The sequence below is a fragment of the Geotrypetes seraphini genome, chromosome 5, assembly GCF_902459505.1.
Source record: "Geotrypetes seraphini chromosome 5, aGeoSer1.1, whole genome shotgun sequence".
Lineage (NCBI taxonomy): Eukaryota > Metazoa > Chordata > Amphibia > Gymnophiona > Dermophiidae > Geotrypetes > Geotrypetes seraphini.
The window spans coordinates 168,288,373-168,308,573 of record NC_047088.1 but is presented as its reverse complement, the minus strand read 5'-3'; the positions used below and the strand labels follow the sequence as shown (position 1 = coordinate 168,308,573).

Here is a 20,201-nt window from a genome sequence, read left to right as displayed (position 1 = left end):
ACAATAAGGGAGAGTCGGGGGTGAGCGAAGCGACTCACGCAGCGCGTGACTCCGTAGGAGTGAGAGCACGCCGGGAGCAGAGTGAGCCGGCGATGTCCGTGGGGGAGACAAACCTGCAATGGTCTCACTCGATCTCCCTTCCGCTCCCTATGGGTCAGGGACTGTTCCTGGCCACGTGTGCAGCGTCCCAACGTCCCAACCCACACTCTGGAGCCGGAGGCGCCCTAAGGACGCCCGCCAGCTTCTAGCTCCGCGGGAGAGCTCCTGTAAGTTGAGAGGCAAACAATTGTTGCTGTAGTGGGTGAGAAGAAGGGAAGCCGCGTCCGCCTCGTGTGATGCTGGATCGAGAGGGGCGACCTCCCCTCCGCTCACCCCTAATCTATCCTACTCTCCTCCCCCTCCCCCCCTCCCCCCAGCCGATTGGCTCCAAGGCTTCGGCCGATTTGTCTTCGCTCCTCCCTATGTGGTTCGGAGCTTGTTTTTTCTCCTGCCTTAAATTGATAACAATTTTGGTATAATGGATCTCAGTGATGTCCCTGATTTTGTGATACCAAGGCACTTTAAGTCTAAGAGTGATGCATACCTGATTTGGATTTTTCTTGCACTGGGGCCTTATACCCTTCTTCATCTACTTCTCCTCTTGGGCTGCGTTCAGGCACAAACACAGTTGGGTCAGCACTGTATCTCTGAGCACTGTTATCTTCTGGCGAGCGTGCTGCTGCTTGTTTCCGAATTGTGCCATTACAGCAAGTGTCTTCAAAATTCTCTGCAGTGGCTCCCTGGATTACCGGAACTTCTGGGACTGTGTAGCCGGTAGCTCTGTATGGTATAGGGCCCCCTTCCTGGATGGCATACCCTCCATCTTGATACATAAATTGGTTCTATTTAAAAAGAAAAACAATGAACACATTATTAAAATAAAAATGGCCCATATTTTTCCAACTTTTCGTACTATAAAAACAGAAGAGGTCCTAATCAAAGCTTGCTGTGCTAGAAAATCTGCCTACACTTCGAACCCCCCCCTATTTAAACATATTTAAATATTGCCCTACCCCCACCTTTTACTAAAACACATAGGAGCTCATAATCGAAAGAGAAAAATGTCCAAAAACCAGCCTAAGTCTTGGACGAACATTTCGCAAAAACGTCCAAGTGCTGATAATAAAAACGGGTTTTGGACGTATTTCTAAATAACCTAGGCCTTCATAGTGCCGCTGAATGACCAAAGCTAAACGGGAAGTTTTGGGAGGCGTGTCGAGGGCGGGAGTTAGGCGGGACATGGGCCGGCTTAGACTTAGTCGTACAGCATGTATAACTGAGAGTTTTACAACAGAGCCTAGATGGAACTTGGACGTTGTGACTTAGACCATGGTTGGGTCCATGTGCCTAAGGGCCCATCCACAGGAGGGGTCTAAGACAACTGGGCAATTCCGGTTGGCCCAGGCACCTCAAGCCCCACCTGTGGGCAGGGCTTGAGCCGCCTGGGCCAATCAGGCCCTAAAGCCAGCCATTCCCGAGATGGCTGGTCTGTCGGACGGACGGGCTTGGCACCCGTCCATCCGACCAACAATTTTAAGGTATGGGGAAGGGGGGTTGGGGGGGTCGTGGGGTTGGCACGGGGTTGCGGGTCGGCGGGGGTGGCCGATCGTGGGTTCAGGGAGTGGTCATGGGGGGTTGTATCAAGGGCAGGAGGGCCTAGGATCTCTCCTGCCTGTATTTTAGTGGGGGGTGGGGGGGTAGAAGGTATAGCCGGGCCAAGAGGTCTTGGGCTCCCTCCTGGCCGGATCATGGGGGGGGAGGGGGTTACTGGGTCAGGAGGGCTTGGGCTTGGGCTCCCTCCTGGCCCGATCGGACTCGGAGGGGTTGTTGCAGTTCAACGGGGCAAGAGCGCTTGGGCTCCCTCTTGCCCCGATGTTGGCGGGGGGGTCGCAGTTCAATGGGGCAGGGGGGCTTGGGCTCCCTCTTGCCCTGATGTCAGCGGGGGGGGGGGGGGGGGGTTGCTGTTCGACGGGGCAAGAGGGCTTGGGCTCTCTCCTGCCCGGATCGTTGTAGGGGGGGTGGATTCTGTAACCAGTGTTGTTTTTGACAGACATCGGTTACAGAATCCAGCTTTTAGGCGTAGGACTAAAAGGACTCCTTCGCCTAAAAGCTCTTGTTTTGGACGTTTGGGGCTTAGGCTTTTTTTAGGTTGATTATATGGTGTAAGTTTAGACGTATCGGTGGTTTGGGTGTTTAAACAGCAGGTCATTATAAAAATAAAAACCTCCTTTTGGATGTTTTTTTTGATAATGGACATTTTCTCTGCTTCTACTTTCAACGTTTAAGGCCTTAGGCCAAAAGGGGACTTAGATGTGTTTTTTGATTATGCCCCTCTAATAATATCAGTAGCTCTTCAACCAGATAAAGCGTGGATTTTAAGTCTACAGTATTCTTTAAAAATAGACAGAAACAATTTCTTGGTTATAAAATATAGATGTTTCCCGATTTATCACGTGAGACGCAGAAGCGTAGGCGTGAATTTCTTATACTTAAGCCAGGAGTCTTAGCTTTAGGGTCTACCTTCTACTTGTGACACCCCTGCAAGTGTATTGTGTATCACCGAGCGAATAAATATGTCTTTTTTGAACCGTTTCAATTAACTTCCTTCTTGTCACTTTCCCGGCTGGATAAAGAAAAATCTTAAGCTCATTAGATTGTTATACATTTTGCTCTCAGCTTCAAGTCCTGATTTCTTATTGTATTTTCTTATTTTCTCACCAAGTGTTTAAATCTTGGATCCAATGAGGACTTGAGTAAAATTAAACCTTTATTATTGATTTTGTTATTATTTTTGATTGCTAAACAGCCAATTTATTTGGAATGTTGGATAATGTTCTAGGTTTAATTTCTTTCTGTACAAGTTATAATGCTTGGTATTTAAGTTGAAAGTTAGAAAAAAACAACTATGCAGTAACTATTAGCGCACAACTTCGTTAAGGAGCTCTGCAGCATTTTTGCATTTCCCATGTGGTATACCATCAATTAACACCCCCGATTCTGTCTTTGGTCACCCAAATTTGGGCGCTGATCCCAGGTCCATGTGTAATTAGTCAATTAGCTACTAAAAATCCAATTATTGGAGTTAAAGAAGTAATTAATTGGCAATAATTATGTGAAGAATTCACAATGCCCTATTCTATAACATGAGTGCCTAAATTTCATAACATGCAACTCCAAAGGTGGCATGATTATGGGAGGGACATGGGTGGGTTAGGGCATCCCTAGAAATTAGGTGCAGTGTTACAGAATACTGGCATCTGTGTACCTAACTGGTGCAAGAACTACCACTACTATTTTCCATTCAGTTTTGTTTGACCTTTGGATTCTCTGTAGGCCAATCCTCACCATGCTTCTCTGTTTACCACGGTTTCTTTCAATTGCTTGATGTTCATTCATGTGTTATTCTTGATGATATCTAGCCAACTGGCCTTTGGTCTCCCCTGCTTCCTTTTATCACTGACCATTCCGAGTAACACCTCCTTTTCTAGTGAAGTCACTCTCATCACATGTCCAAAATAGGTAGGTTTCTGCCTTGTAATCTTGCCTTCCAGGGATAACTCTGGGTTTATATAATCAAGAACATCTTTGTTGGGGATCCTAGCTGTCCATGAGATTCGTAGAAGTCTTCTTCAGCACCACAGCTTGAAGGCATCAATTTTTCTTCTATCTGCTTTTGTGAGTGTCCATGTCTCTCAGCCATATGTCATGATTGGGAATATAATGGCAGTGATCAGTCTTTGTTTGATGGTGACTGAGACGTCTTTGTATTTCCATATTTGGTCCATGTTCACCATGGCTGCACACCCCAGTAATAACGACACTTGATCTCGGCTGTCAAACTGACACTGTGATTAATGAGGAACCCAAGGAAAATGAAGCTGTCAACCACTTCTATTTCTTCATTGTTGATCTTTATGTGGACTTTCTTGTTGGTGGTAGTCATGATTTTGGTCTTCTTGATGTTCAGATAAAGTCCCATCTTCTCGCTTTCTTCTTTCAGCTTCAGGATCAACTTCTTGAGGTCCTTCTCACTCTCTTCCAGAAGGATAGTATCAACTGCGTATCTCAGATTGCTGATGGTTCTTCTGCCTATTTTCACTCCAACACTCTACTATGATCAAGAAGCTACAGTACAAACCAGGTATGGAGATATAGAATTGTTCAAGATAAAAAAGGGTACAAGACAAGGATGCATCCTCTCTCATTTTCTGTTCAGCCTCTATGCAGAAGTATTCATGAGCAAGAAATAATACAGTCTATCTAAATGTGTCATCTATGTAACAATATGTACTTGTGATAAACTTTACATCGTTAGATTAGATCAATATGTCCAATTAGAACACGATTGACTGAACATAAGTCCAGAATGAAAAATAAAACAAATGGGTCACTCATTTCAGGTGTCTATTAGAATACATTACTTGTAGAGTGGGAGAGTGGTGATATTGAGACAGTTCTAAACTACAAAGAGCAGCTCTGGAATTTTGAATTAAATTCTTTGGAACCAAGAGGTTTGAATGCCGAATTGGATTGGATGTCTCTGACCTAATACACGTATGACAACTTGCCACGTTTTTGGTGATGTCAACATGTGTGCAAGTGGGTGGGGCTTTTAGTTATGGCTTTGCATGCCTTGCCGCCATGTTGCTGGAGTTTGTGTAATTATGAGCTATATTGTGGAATTTGGGCGGATCTTGAAAAGATAACATTTTATTGTTTCTTTTCAGAAAACTATGCCCTGATGCAGATTGCAAAACATGCATGTCGGCAGTATGTTATCAAATGGCAGTTTGCTTTTGAACAACAGCTCAAGAAAAGTTTTTTTCAAAATGGTATTAATGTAATATGTATGCATATGAAGTTTCTATATGACATTTATACTGAGAAGATGAGGAAGCTAGTGGCTGAGATTGTTACTCAACGAGAAAGTGCTTCCCATTTTAAGTGCCACTTCCGAAAACTCTTTTCATCTATAATTTACATCTGGCTACATGCTGAGTTTGTGATGCGATTATTAGCCAGGTTGAAAGTCGGTGACCAAGTTTAAAGGATTTATCATTTAGGTGAGAGCCTTTATATCAACTCCTGATAAACGTTAAGTGATCATGCCCAAAGTTAAGCGCTATGGGGCTCATTTTCAAAAAAGGTAGACATCCAAAAGACAGCATAAACTGGCATTTATTAGTCAAAACATCTAAGTGGGCATTCTCAAAACAGATTTTCTAGATGTCTTTCTGGTTGTTTTGTCTCCAGTGCATCCAAATCTTAAGGAGCCCTCTTAGAGGCATATTTTCAGCGTACATAGAGTGAACTTAGGACATGGATGCTAGGCAGGGTTAATCAAGCCTTTAAAAAAATGTCCAGGGCTGTTTTAAACGTTTAGAGCTAGATCTGTTTTAAAAGCATCTAAATAATAAAAAGATGACCACTGAAGGGATTAACTCAAGCACTATTATAGGACTTGTGCATATCACCACTCTCCTTTATCATTCAAAGGTCGCCTCAGCCCCACCACTCCACCGCTATGTTAATTCTCATTAGCGGGAAGAATTATGTGGCACTTCATCATTGGCTGTACCTTTAAAAAATGTTTTTCTTTAGTATTATGCTTTTATATCTTTGTGTTTCACTTAATAATAATAATAAATAAAGTTGTTTAAACATTTATCTGTGTACTTAGCTTTTCCATCAGCCAACGCCTGGGAGTCTGACCCGACATGGCATGTTTCGCACCCAAAGTGCTGTGTCAAGGGTCTCCCGAGAGCGTGCGTGTCATCCGCTCTCACAAGCTAATGTAGAGTTGGATGACACGCACGCTCTCGGGAGACCCTTGATACAGAACTTTGGGTGCGAAACATGCCATGTCGGGTCAGACTCCCAGGTGTTGGCTGATGGAAAAGCTAAGTACACAGATAAATTTTTAAACAACTTTATTTATTATTATTATTAAGTGAAACACAAAGATATAAAAGCATAATACTAAAGAAAAATTTTTTTTAAAGGTACAGCCAATGATGAAGTGCCACATAATTCTTCCCGCTAATGAGAATTAACATAGCGGTGGAGTGGTGGGGCTGGGGCGACCTTTGAATGATAAAGGAGAGTGGTGATATGCACAAGTCCTATAATAGTGCTTGAGTTTATGTTGGAAGGGACTTGCAAGTATATATTCAAGACAGTGCCATAGGATTACAGGGCTTTCACTGAAGGGATTAAGGCATGACACCCTCCTTGCTCCCCCATTAATCACTGACTCCCTCCCACCACCCAAAGATGTGAAAATCCCGAGTACATTCTAGCCAACACAACCAACTTCCAAAATTCTGAGCGTTATTTTGCCACTGTAGCTGAAAAGAGTGTCATCTTATTTTGTTAAGTATCAATTTGCAGAAACAAAATTCTATATTTTGAACTATATCCATGTCATTCTCTTCTTGGCTGGGCTGAGAAATTTTCAGCACCCCCTTCTACAGCTTCTGAGGGTAACAGGCATTTGAGCCCAGAGAGCAGAGGGGCACTCTAAGGGTTACTCAGTGGCGTACCAAGGGGGGGGGCGGGGAGGGAGGTCCGCCCCGGGTACCAAGCCCTGAGGGGGTGCTCCCGGTCCGGTCCAGTTCCCCCCCCTGCGCCGGGTGTCGCGTCTGGAAACAGCCTGCAGCAAGATCGCGATGCCAGAGATCTTTGCCTGCTTCGACTGTTTCCTCCGCCACGGTCCTGCCCCTCCTCTGATGTCAGAGGAGGGGCGGGACCGCGGCGGAGGAAACAGCCGAAGCAGGCAAAGATCTCTGGCATCGCGCGATCTTGTTGCAGGCTATTTTCCCAGGGCAGTAGCGTACCAAGGGGGGCGAGGGGGAGGTCCATCCCGGGTGCCGCCTTAGGGGGGGGGTGCACAGCTGGCCCGGTCCCTATCGCGCTCCTACCCTCCCAGCGAAAGCAGCATCGGCGCCATTATCGAAAAAGGTAATGGCGCCAGGCCTTGGAGCACCAAGGCAGACCGCTTCTCCCCCCTCCCAGCCGAAACCCCCGCTGACCATCCTATCTCTCCCCCCCCAAGTGAACCTTTCCGACCCTCCCAGCGAAAGCAGCAAACCTCCCTCCAGTAGCGTCGGCTTTATCCTCCCTCTGCCGCATCACTGATGATGTCATCAGTAACGCGGCAGAGGGAGGAGAAAGCCGCGAAGGAGGTTTGCTGCTCTCGCTGGGAAGGTCGGAAAGGTTCACGGGGGGGGGGAGATAGGAGGGTCAGCGGGGGTTCGGCTGGGAGGGGGGAGAAGCGGACTGCCTCGGTGCTCCATTACCTTCTTCGGGCAGCAGCAGCGTTTACAATTCGCTGCTATTGCCGGCTTCAGGCCTTGTTCTCTGCCGGGTCCTGCCTACTTCCAGTTTTCATGAAGACAGGACCCGACAGAGAGGAAGGCCTGAAGCGGGCAACAGCAGTGAATTGTGAATGCTGCTGCTGCCCGATGAAGTTCAGGACATCAGGACATCGGGGAAGGAGCAGGGAGAAATCGGCTGCTGGCTTGGGGGTGAGGGTAGGGAAAGAATCGTGGAAGTGGAGAAATCGGCACGATAGCTTTGTGCGGGCTAGGGGGAGAGAGAAAGAAAGGAAAAAATAAAGAGGGGGGGCCAGGGGGAGAGAGAAAGAAAGGCAGAAATAAAGAGGGGTCAGGGGGAGAGAGAAAGAAAGGCAGAAAGAAAGAGGGGGACCAAGGGGAGAGAAAGAAAGGCAGAAATAAAGAGGGGGTCAAGGGGGAGAGAAAGAAAGGCAGAAAGAAAGAGGAGGGCAAGGGGGAGAGAGAAAGAAAGGCAGAAAGAAAGAGGGGGACCAAGGGGAGAGAAAGAAAGGCAGAAATAAAGAGGGGGGTCAAGGGGGAGAGAAAGAAAGGCAGAAAGAAAGAGGGGGGCCAGGAGGAGAGAGAAAGAAAGGCAGAAATAAAGAGGGGAGCCGGGGGAGAGAGAAAGAAGAAGGACCAGAAGAAGGACCAGAGACTCATGAAATCACCAGACAAAAAAGTAGGAAAAATGATTTTATTTTCAACTTAGTGATCAAAATTTGTTCGTTTTGAAAATTTATATCTGCTGTCTATATTTTGCACTATGGCCCCCTTTTACTAAACCGCAATAGAGTTTTTTAGCGCAGGGAGCCTATGAGCGTCGAGAGCAGCGTGGGGCATTCAGCGCAGCTCCCTACGCTAAAAACCGCTATCGCAGTTTAGTAAAAAGGGAGGGGGAATATTTGTCTATTTTTGTATAGTTGTTACTGAGGTGACATTGCATAAAGTCATCTGCCTTGACCTCTTTGAAAACCCGCGGAATATAAATGATAATTAACATTTTCTCTGCGTACAGCGTGCTTTGTGTTTTTAAAATTTTATTGTTGGTAGATCATTTTGACTTGGCCACAAAGGTAAGGGGGAGGGAGGGAGGGGAACTGCTGAAAGACATCTAGTAATCCTTGCAGGCTTGACTGCAGGGAATTATTTTTGTAAAATCATGTTTTGTTATGTGACTGGCATTATCTAGACTTTAATTTCTATGAATGAATAGAATGAAAATGATATAAAATTACTTGCTTGTTTTTATGTGCGTGCGCTGAAGGAAAGTGGAGAGAGAGTGGGCTGAGGATGCTGAAGGGAAATGGGGAAGAGAGTGGGGAGAAGACGCTGATTTATAAATTGACAATTGTACAGAATATTGTTTCTTTTTATACTTTAATATAAACAATTCAAGGCTTGTGTGGATGGAATCAGGTGGTTTGCGGGGATGGGGACCGAGCTTACGGGGATTAGTCCAATAAAATGGTATTTTTTTATTTCTCATTATTTGTTTTATTTTTATTTGTTAATTTATAAAGTGGTGATTGTTATGTATCAGTTTTTTCAAATTTACATCTACTGTCTTTATATTTTGCACTGTATTAGAGGACATGTGTTACTGTTTTTCGTGGTGTTGCATTGTATCCAGGGTCTGGTTTCTTGGCAGATCAGTTTAACTTTTGTCTACATATTTCTATTTTTAGTTTGTGATTATTCCATTTTGGGAGAGGGTGTATCTCTGTTCTGTGTGTATGAAAAAGACATAGTTTTCAGTTGGCATTGACTACAGGACCAATTGACTGGCGGGATCTGGCTTGTTTAGTTTTACAATGTATGTGTTGGTGTTCTAGTACTCACTGCAGTGTTTAAGATGCAGCCTTTTCCTAGGTACACTCTTGTGGTGCGATATGTAGATTGGTACTAAAAATCATATTTTTCATATAGATGGGAGGGGTGTCAAAAAATGATGGGCCCCGGGTGCCACATACCCTAGGTACGCCACTGGGGTTACTACATTGAATTTCACATTAAAAGTTCCAGGTACAGATGTCATTAACTTGCTTCTATGTTATGGTGAGCCCTCCAAAATCTACTATAAGTACATTAAGATGACATCTGCAGGCATAAGGGCTGTTGTTGTGGTGTACAGGTGGATACAGTAAGTTTTGGGTGGATTTTGGAGGGCTCACTATACAATAGAAGCTAGTTAAAGTGACATCTGTACCTGGGACTTTTAATATGATATTCTCTGCAGTAATTCTTGTAGTAATTTTTCTGCTGTGAATAGTTTACTGAGAATTCTAGCTGCTTGAACATCTGAAAAACTTATTTTTTTGCGTTTTTCGTGTGGATGTCTTATATTTGAGAATGGCCATAAATGATAGATATACTACGGACCAAAACGTCTACACAGATCATTCTAAAAAAAGAAAAGATAGATGTCTTGCTGTTTTGAGAATGGACATTTTCTCTACTGGATTTCTGATTGCATTTCCCAAAATGTCCAAACTCAGATTTAGACATCCTATCAAAAATGCCCCTCCACACCAGAATTCTGCAAAGGGCACTCTGTGCAGTGAACATTATATACAATACTAGCTTAGCAAGGATCTTACCAGCGTCTAATTTTAATGAATCTGGCCTTAAATGCTTTTTTGTGTTAGGGTGACATAGAGCCAACCTGACCTACAGTCAAAGAACTATCACAACTGTATCAGTCAAGAACTCGAAAGTTCAGTACAATAAATATTTTTGAAGGATATGTAGCTATAAGATCTAATCATATAGTATTCGGATCATAAAATTCATCCTCATCGGTCCAATTTTTCAATATTTTTCCAATCGTAATATTCTCCAATAAGTTCAAACATATAAATCCACAAGTATATCTATCTATCTATCTATCTATAATTTATAGAATCATGCCTAGCTGTGCATAAGCAGTCTGATCTTCCAGTAGGCATTGAATCCTTCGGTGCACTGCCATTTAGGCCATGGCTTTCATGGCTCCACATCATTCTCTTCTTGGTTGGGTTGTGAACTTTTCAGTGGTCCCTCATATATAGGTTGCCTAAAAAATTGGTGCTGACTAGTGTGGTGCTAAGTGTGATTCTATAAACGTTAGGCAGACTTTAGAATCACACTTAGGGCTCCTTTCACTAAGCTACGATAGCGTTTTAAAGTGTGCGCAGAATTGTCACGTGCTAAACCTGCGCTAAGCGGCTAGAATGCCAGCTCAATGCTGGCATTAGAGTCTAGTGTGCGCGGCAATTCTGCTATCACAGTTTAGTAACAGGAGCCCTTAGTGCCAACTAGAGAATGACACGGTGACAAAATTCATCACCGTTCCCGTCCCCGCGGATAACCGCGGGAAACCATCTTCATGTCATTCTTTAAGGAGAGAAGGAAGAATCAGAGTATGAATGGCCACAACCACTGACCCACAAGCTTTGCTTTGAAGAATGCTGGTGTAGAAGGACTGAGGTTGATATAGACAGTAGAAAATGACATGGGATTATTTCCCGCGGGGACGAGAACGGTGATGAATTTTGTCACCGTGTCATTCTCTAGTGCCAGCTAAGCGATGGTAGGGGTTGCTAGGTATCCTAACTTTATGTATTTATAACATTATATTTTTTTCCACCTAAATACCTGTGCCTAATTCAAAAAGAGGTACCTAATTCAAAGAAACAATCTGCCCCAACCACGCCCACTTTTAGGTATGTACTTTGGATTCAGCACCTACATTTTATAGAATCACGTTTTGAGTTAGGCGCCTAACTTTCAATTAAGTACAATTCATGACAATTTTGAGGTGTTGAGTGCCAATTATCAGCGCTGATTAGGGTGACCTGGTTACCCATTCCAGAAGGGAGACTTTTTGGCAAGTCCTGGATTACTGCCAACCCGCAGCACTGATTTCCATGGATAGACTCATGGATTACAAATGCTGCACTGCTTTGGATTGTAATTTTAAAACCAGGATTGGTCAGAAGTCTCCCTTCTGGAAAGGGTAACCTGGTCACCCTAACACTGATTAAGGTATTACTATTAGCCAATTAATTTAGGCGCCTACATCGGCTAGGTGCACCAATGTAGGTGCCTAACTTTAGGTAGACTTTATAGACCAGGGGTGTCCAACCTTTTGGCTTCCCTGGGCCGCACTGGCCGAAGAAAATGTTTCTGGGACCGCACATACGCGCAAACGCTGCAGCAAGACAGAGGAGGGAGCACGTAAAACATTAAACACCTGGGGGCAGCAGAGGAAAACACTGGATCGCCCTCGACCGGGGCCGCACAAAATACTTTACTGGGCCGCATGCGGCCCTCGGGCTGCAGGTTGGACACCCCTGATATAGACTTTGCCAGTAAGGGTTCACAAGCATTGTAATGTAGCTGTGCTAACTGATTTAGCACAGGAATAGCTCTGACGCAAACATATTATTTTTAGCATATAGTAGGGGCACACATATTTGGCAGCTCCCACAGGATTCCTGAACCATAGGCATGCATTAGCACTTTAACCCAGCTTAATAAAAGGGCCTCAAAGTAAGCAGCCTAAACCCTTTTTTAAATGATCCCTTTTTAGTTATAATGCATAGGATTTCCTTAAGAAGGCTTGGAAGTTCTTGAAATCCATCAAACAAGCTTCCTTTGAGCTGTCCTCTTTTTCTGCTTCTCAGTCTATGGAGAGACTAGGTTTCCCATTTGCACAATAATGCGCATGCAGGATAGGGCAGGCTGTAGGAGAATCTAATCATGCAGCAGAGCGGTCCTTTGTTCACTTTCAGCACACCACTGCTGTTCCATAAAAGCCCCCCCCCTTTTTTTTTGGGGGGGGGATTTCTTCATTGCTCTTTACAGTTTGAAGGGCTGTGTTTTAAACAGAGTTGACATTTCCTTTTAATTAAAAAAAAAAAAGAAAACTTTTTCTTGCTTAATAAAAAGAACATCTATTTATTTAATGGTAGCCTGTTGCTTTTTTGATATGCAGAAACTCATTCCAGCTGGCAGTGTAGAAGAAAGAATATAAAAATTATGGAAACTGCTATTCCTTAGAGGTCCCGCTGACATGTTTGCAACGGTAAGAAACAGAGCGCATTATTACACTACAATGCAAACTTTAGAGTTCCACTAAGAACACAAACTTAGGGCTCCTTTTACTAAGGTGCGCTAGCGTTTTTAGCGCACGCGGGAAATTACTGTGCGCTATACAGCATGCTACGCGGCTAGAACTAACGCCAGCTCAATGCTGGCGTTAAGGTCTTGCGCGCGGGGCAATGTAGCGCCCGCTATACCATGTGTTAAAGCCCTAGCGCACCTTAGTAAAAGGAGTTCTTAGGGTTGCCTTATTTACTGAGACAAAAAATGAGGGCATAAAATTAAAAATGTTTGGTATCTTTGCTAAAGAAATATTTAATTGTAGCAAATATGTAAATTACTTTTAGTTAATGAACATACATCAAGAAGTACAGCAATAATCTATTTTTCAAAAACTTCCATATTTGAGTTTGACTGACTCTGAGCCCAAGGGCACTTATCAGAAGACTGGATATCCCTCAACAACTTTGGCTGGCTTCAGAGACACATGTGAAAGACTTTGCATGATATATGTTGAAAGTTGTGCTGCAAGAACAAAATTATTTTGACAGATTCATTCAGCAGGGAAACAGAGAGATCAGCAATGCCTTTCTCTCTCTTTAGTACTCCCATATCTCCAGACTGACTAATAGGTCAGAGATGGTTTCTCTTATTATGTGGGTAAGGTGTATTGGTTCTAGGCACATAAAAGGAAAAAAAAGAGGATATTTTCCTAAAAATGTGGGAGGACATATCTGAAGAAGTCTATAAGGATGAAATGTCTTCTTAAAAGAGGAAGTATGATAACCCTACTTAAATTTTCAGTGTTTTCACTAACCAATCAAAAGCAACTTTAGCATGCCTCATTGCATCATCTCTGTACCTCACACTGATGTGAAATTCAACTCTGACAGTTCAACATGGAGCATCAAATATACTGAATCAGTCTGCAAAATAAACACGAACCACTTTTAAGAAGCGATCCCCATTCCTGGTGTTTTATCCTCCTTCCCCCTCTTCCCTTTAATTAATTTGTTTTTAATGATGTAATTATTAACTTTCCCCTCCCCCTTTCCCCTCAAGCTCATGTTCGTATTTGCAATTTGTCTATTTAATGTCACAATTTTTCCCCCTACAACAATTTATTTTAACCTTTCATTTTTAGCATTGTAAACCGGCCAGGTGCACGTCGATGGTCGGTATATTAAAATTAATTAAACTTGAAATTTGTATACTGCTCATTGATTTTCTCAATTCGGTGTGACACTCCACAGTTCATAATGGAGCTTAATGAGGACACAAACACACTGGGGCCAACAGTCGGACTATGGGAAGCAGGCCGACTAACTCCCGAGGTTGGTGCTGAGTGCCGATATTCAATGCCAGGCCATTTTCGGTGACCAGCATTGACTATCCAGTCTATGATATGGCAGGGCGGACAAGGAGTGTGAAACGGCAAGCAAGATCGGCATCCCCTGCACTGAGGTGATCCGGGAGCTGACCTCGGCATACGTACAGACGGAGGAGTACACAGCACCAAGAAAGGACGACTCCGTGCAGACCGAAACCATCCCACAGCAGTACATTACGGCCTCTACACAGACAGAGGAGGTCGGCCAGCAGGATGACGACATCACCCAGGAACTAAGGAGCCTCAGGGAGGAGGTGAAACGTCTGAGAGGCATCAGGGAGGATGAGGCCTATATCGATGGGATAGTGCAGGAACTATCCCAGATCACAAAATGAGCTCGTGACGGATCTCCCATGGTGACTCCAGGGCCGACGACACGGGAACCAACTATTGGAGTTCAGGAGATGGATGGAGACACTGACTCCTGGCAGTTAGTGACCTCCTCCACAGGTAAACGTAGGAGACCCCCCCCCCATTTACAATCTCTTCACCTTCTTACTCCTTCTCTCACCAGGGCAGCGTCACATCGACTCCACATCTGAACCTGAAGAACAGATTCCTGGTTTTGCAGGAAGAGACTACCGACGTAGAGCAGAAAGAGACCACCGACGTAGAGCAGGACCAGGATCAACACACATCCCCATCTCCAGAGACAACGGATCGGCACCCCCAAAAGAAGCGCAGAGTGATAGCCATCGGGGACTCCATGTTAGAGGCACCGAGGGACCAATATGCAGACCGGATATGCAGTCGAGGGAGGTCTGCTGTCTACCCGGAGCCAGAATACGAGATGTGACCACCTGTCTTGATCGACTTCTCAGGCCCCAGGATCACTTCCCAATGCTGCTCATCCACGTCGGAACGAATGACACTGCCAAGAACACCCTGGAGGATATAGCTAGAGATTTCAGAGCTCTGGGAAGGAGACTGAAGCAAACAGAAGCACAGGTAGTATTCTCTTCAATTCTAACTGTTAGGGGCAGAGGAAGGGACAGGGACGAACGTATCCTGAAGACGAATGAGTGGCTACAACGATGGTGCCGGGAAATGAACTTCGGATTCCTGAATCACGGTGAGGCACTACAGGGACCAGACGGACTCCACCTGACCAACAGAGGGAAGAACGTCTTCGGACACCGACTAGCCCGCCTACTTCGAAGGGCTTTAAACTAGGTAAGTAGGGGGTGGGTACCCACTTTTACACCAGAACAGTAAGTAACAATCCTGAGGTGGCGAACCAAAACTCCGCTTCCAAGTCCGAGGTAAGTACCCTTACTACAAAAGATTCGCTAGGAGACACTTTAACTCATCAGGAGCTCTGTAAACACCAAGAGTGGAGAGCTATGTATGTTAACGCACACAGCCTAGGGAACAAACTTCTAGAACTGGAAACAGAAATGGTTAATGCAGACTTAGACGTGGTGGCTGTGTCCGAAAAATGGTTCACGGACTCTCATGGGTGGGATATAACTATACCGGGATACAACCTGCTTTGCCAAGACAGAGAAGGTAAGCTAGGAGGAGGGGTAGCACTTTACATCAAAGAGCACATCAAGACAACCAGGATCACGGATGTTAAGTATACTGGGGAATCCATCTGGGTAAACCTGGCCAGGGGCGGAGAAAAATGCCTGTACCTCGGTGTGGTATACAGACCTCCTAGACAATCAGAGGACAAAGACGCAGAATTAATTGAAGACGTTGAGAATATCACCTTGCGGGGGGATGTTGTTCTATTAGGTGACTTCAATATGCCTGATGTAGACTGGAACACACTCTCAGCGACAAATTGTAACAGCAGGAGGATATTAGCGTCCATGAAGGGAGTACAGCTCAAACAAATGGTGCTAGAGCCTACTAGGGCCCAGGCCATCCTGGACCTGGTACTTACGAACGGGGAAAGTGTCTCGGAGGTCTCGGTGGGAGAAACGCTAGCCACCAGTGACCATAACATGGTATGGTTTAACCTTAGGAAAGGCTTCCCTAGATCTCAAACAAGAACAAGGGTACTCAATTTCCGGGGCGCTGACTTCGAACGCATGGGAGATTTCGTTCATCAGACACTACAGGTTCAAGAAGTGACCGATAATGTGGAAGCTATGTGGTCAATCTTGAAATCGACCATTCAGGAGGCAACTGTCTGCTACATTAAATCGGTAAATAAACAACAAAGAAACAAGAGACCCAAATGGTTCACTGATGAGGTCTCGTACCGCGTCAAGGAGAAGAAAAGAGCATTTCTCTCATACAAACACACCGGGGAGAAAGAAGCGAACATTGAATACAAGACAAAGTCTTGTCAAAACAGCAGTCAGGGAGGCCAAACTTCGAATGGAAGAAACTCTAGCGAAGAATATTACGAAAGGGGACAAATCCTTCTTCAGGTACATTAGCGAGAGGAAGAAGAACACAAATGGTATAGTACGCCTTAGAACGCCAGACGGGAGTTATGTGGAAACAGATTCAGATAAAGCTAAACTGCTGAATGATTACTTCTGCTCTGTCTTTACCTGTGAGGCACCAGGGCAGGGCCACGGCTGGAAACAAAGCAAAGCATGGAAGATCCATTTCAGAAATTTGAGTTCACAACTGCTGATGTTTACAGAGAACTGTCAAGACTCAAGGTGAACAAGCCATGGGGCCGGACAATTTACACCCACGAGTGCTCAGAGAGCTATGCGATGTTCTAGCGAAACCGTTAGCCATGCTCTTCAATCTCTCCCTAAGTACGGGGAGAGTCCCCCTGGACTGGAAAACAGCTAACGTCGTTCCTCTGCACAAAAAGGGATGCAGAGCAGAGACTGCGAATTACCGACCGGTGAGTCTCACATCAATTGTGTGTAAACTCATGGAAACTCTACTCAAAGGTAAATTAGACACGATTTTGGATGAGGGAGACCTAAGGGATCCCCGTCAACATGGATTCACTAGGGGTAGGTCATGCCAATCCAATCTTATTAGCTTCTTCGATTGGGTGACGGGAAAGCTAGACCTGGGAGAGTCTCTGGACATAGTGTACTTGGATTTCAGCAAAGGGTTTGACAGTGTCCCGCACCGCAGACTATTAAACAAGATGAAGTCGATGGGTCTAGGCGAGAAGCTAACTGCATGGGTAACTGATTGGCTGAGTGGAAGACTTCAGAGGATGGTGGTCAACGGCACCCTCTCTGAGACATTGGAGGTGACTAGCGGAGTGCCGCAGGGCTCGGTCCTGGGACCATCCCTTTTCAACATATTCATAAGAGACTTGACCCAAGGGCTTCAGGGTAAAGTAACACTGTTCGCCGATGACGCCAAACTGTGTAATATAGTAAGTGAAAACAATCTTAAGGATAGTATGACACAAGATCTGATCACGTTGGAAAACTGGTCCTCGACATGGCAGCTGGGCTTCAACGCAAAGAAATGTAAGGTCATGCATCTCGGCTGCGGAAACCCATGCAAAACTTACACCTTGAACGGAGAAACACTAGCTAGGACTTCAGAAGAACGGGACTTGGGAGTAATCGTCAGCGCAGACATGAAGGCTGCCAAACAAGTGGAGCAGGCCTTATCCAAGGCAAGGCAAATGTTGGGATGTATCAATAAAGGCTTCATCAGCCGCAAACCTGAAGTCATAATGCCGCTCTACAGAACCATGGTGAGACCTCACCTGGAATACTGTGTGCAATTTTGGAGACCACACTACCGAAAAGATGTGCTTCGAGCTGAATCGGTCCAGCGAATGGCCACTAGAATGGTCTCCGGACTCAAGAGTCTCCCATACGAGGAAAGACTGGACAAACTGCAGCTCTACACTCTTGAGGAGCGTAGAGAAAGGGGAGACATGATTGAGACGTTTAAGTACATCACAGGTCATGTCGAGGCGTAAAGCGATATATTCTTCCCTAAGGGACCCTCGGTCACAAGGGGGCACCCGTTCAAACTCAGAGGAGGGAAATTTAATGGTGACACCAGGAAGTATTTCTTTACAGAAAGGGTGGTGGATCAGTGGAACAAACTTCCGGTGCAAGTGGTCAAGGCCACCAGTGTACTCGACTTTAAAAATAAAAGGAACATCCACGTGGGATCCCTACGGGGGTCGAGCTAGGGAACTGGGTCATTAGCACTCAGACTTGATGGGGTGGGTCAGAAGAGTGGGCAGACTTGATGGGCTGTAGCCCTTTTCTGCCGTCATCTTTCTATCTTCTATCTTTCTTTATTTTTGGCTGGCTCAAACTTAGCTGGCTACATTAATTTTAAGTGCTAGCCAGCTAAGTTATAGCGGTCAAAGATATACACGTTTTTTGCGCGGCCTGATTTGGCTGCTAAATTTGGCTGGTCAATGTGTAAATTTGCCGGCTATCCCGCAATATAGCTGGCCAAGTTTTATCTGCCAACTGCTAATATTCAGCGGACGTAGACAGTTATCGTTTTCTGAATATTAGCAGTTAGCTGGCCAAACGCTATTTAATGGGCCTGGAGCCATTCCTAGCCTATAGCCAACTTAAATGCCATATTTCATAGCAAGTCTACATAACTTACTAGAGGAAAGAAGGCAAAGGGAACAGGATACGAACATTTAAATAGTTGAAAAAGGCAATAAATAACATAAAGGTGAAATGTTTCATAGAAAAGGAACTTCAGAGGAAGGGGTCATGATGTGAAGTTCGAGGAGGGGAATAAGATTCAAAGGAAATGCAAACAAATGTTTCATTCCTGAGAGAGAAGTAAATGCATGGAATCTTACGCTATATGTGGGAACTTTCTTTGCCAGACTTCACTTCACTGTTCTCAACTGAGTTCGGAGTACACATGCAAATCTGCACAACAAAAGCCCAAAAATGTGCATGCAAATATTCTTCTTGGCCCAATTCTGCCTCCAGGATCATCTCCGTGGTATTTGGGTAAATTATTCCCATAATTAAGCTATATGCATAAATTTACTTGCAGCTGGAGTGGGCAATTTTCCAAAGCTACATTTCTGCACATAAACCTAGTATTATACACAGATATGGATTTGAATATTACTCTGTTAGAGGGTCACTTTTGTTTTTGTATTTTTAGCAGGGAGGAATGAAACTTAGGGCCTCTTCTACCAAATTGCGCGAGCAGTTTTTAGTGCAGAGAGCTGCGCTGAAAGGCCCGTGCTGTTCCCGATGCTCATAGGAACTACAATTTAGGCATAAACCTTTATGTCAACTAAAACCTGGTGGAAATGCTCCATGTCTAGATTCAGTGTGAATTGGGTGTACACTTCCCTCTCCCTATTCGCGGTTTTGATGTTCGCAGTTTCGATTATTTGCAATTTCTTTTTCCCCAGGCCCCCCCATGAGAATCGCTCATTGGCAGACCGCAATGAAAAAAAAACGGCCCCAGGACTTGGATCGGGGCGAGGAGGGAGGCGATTGAAAGAGGAGGAGGGGGCGATTGGAGGCGGAGGGGCGATCGGAAGCGGAGGAGGCGATCAGAGGTGGAGGGGGTGATCTGAGGCGGAGGAGGCGAGCAGCCACCCCAGGAGCATGGACCTTACCTGGTGGTCTAGCGATGACGTGAGGTAGAAGCGATCTTCCTACACTCCTGCCCCATACAGAGCCGTGCTGTGAGTTCCTGTGGTCTCATGAGACTACAACAGGGAGTTCCTGTTGTAGTCTCATGAGACCACGGGAACTCAAAGCATGGCTCTGCAAGGGGCAGGAGAGTAGGAATATTGCTCTTGTCCCGCGTCACTGCTAGACCACCAGGTAAGGTCCAGGGGTGGGCCAGAGCCGGCCCAAAAGTTATTCGTAAATTTTCCCTATTCATGGGCTGGATCTGCCCCTAACCCCCGCAAATAGGGAGGGAGAAGTGTATTCTATAACAATGTGTGTAATTTTTAGGAATGCCCACGGCACACCCATGATCCCCCTATGGCCATGCTCCCTTTTCGGGTTCGCATACATGTATGTGCAGTTTTTCTGTATACATATGTTTTTTTGCAATTTTATAAAATCCTTTTCCATAGGCAAAATACACTTTATAAAGGGAACAACGTTTATTAAATTACTCTCATAAGTAGCAATGTTTCACTTTATATGTGTATGTAAATAACTTCTTCTATTGTGCATCATGCCAAATGTACATATTTCTTTGTTGGCACTACATATATTTTGTAGAAAGCTCAGTGTTCACTCAGCTTTTTTATATAATATTAGATTATTTTCATACATATGAACCTAAATGTCATGTTGCAACCTAGATGCCATACATAAAATTATTCCTCAGCATCTCCTGGATATAGTAATTCGTTTTCACCTTCTTACCCTTTTTTAAATTGTAATTTTTATCAATTCTTATGAACTACACTATATTGAATTTTTTGCCAAAAAACTGGATTA

At 44.7% G+C, this 20,201-nt stretch overlaps 1 protein-coding gene across 2 annotated transcripts in view; it reads right to left on the bottom strand.

The window, feature by feature from the left end:
• ERBB4 (erb-b2 receptor tyrosine kinase 4) overlaps positions 1 to 20,201 on the bottom strand; it is a 1,781,744-nt gene that overhangs the window by 25,743 nt on the left and 1,735,800 nt on the right. For both annotated transcript variants that reach the window (XM_033945093.1, XM_033945094.1), the window contains one exon: positions 584 to 881. In XM_033945093.1, coding sequence (XP_033800984.1) covers positions 584 to 881 — 298 coding nt within the window. The remainder of the gene's footprint in view (positions 1 to 583; positions 882 to 20,201) is intronic.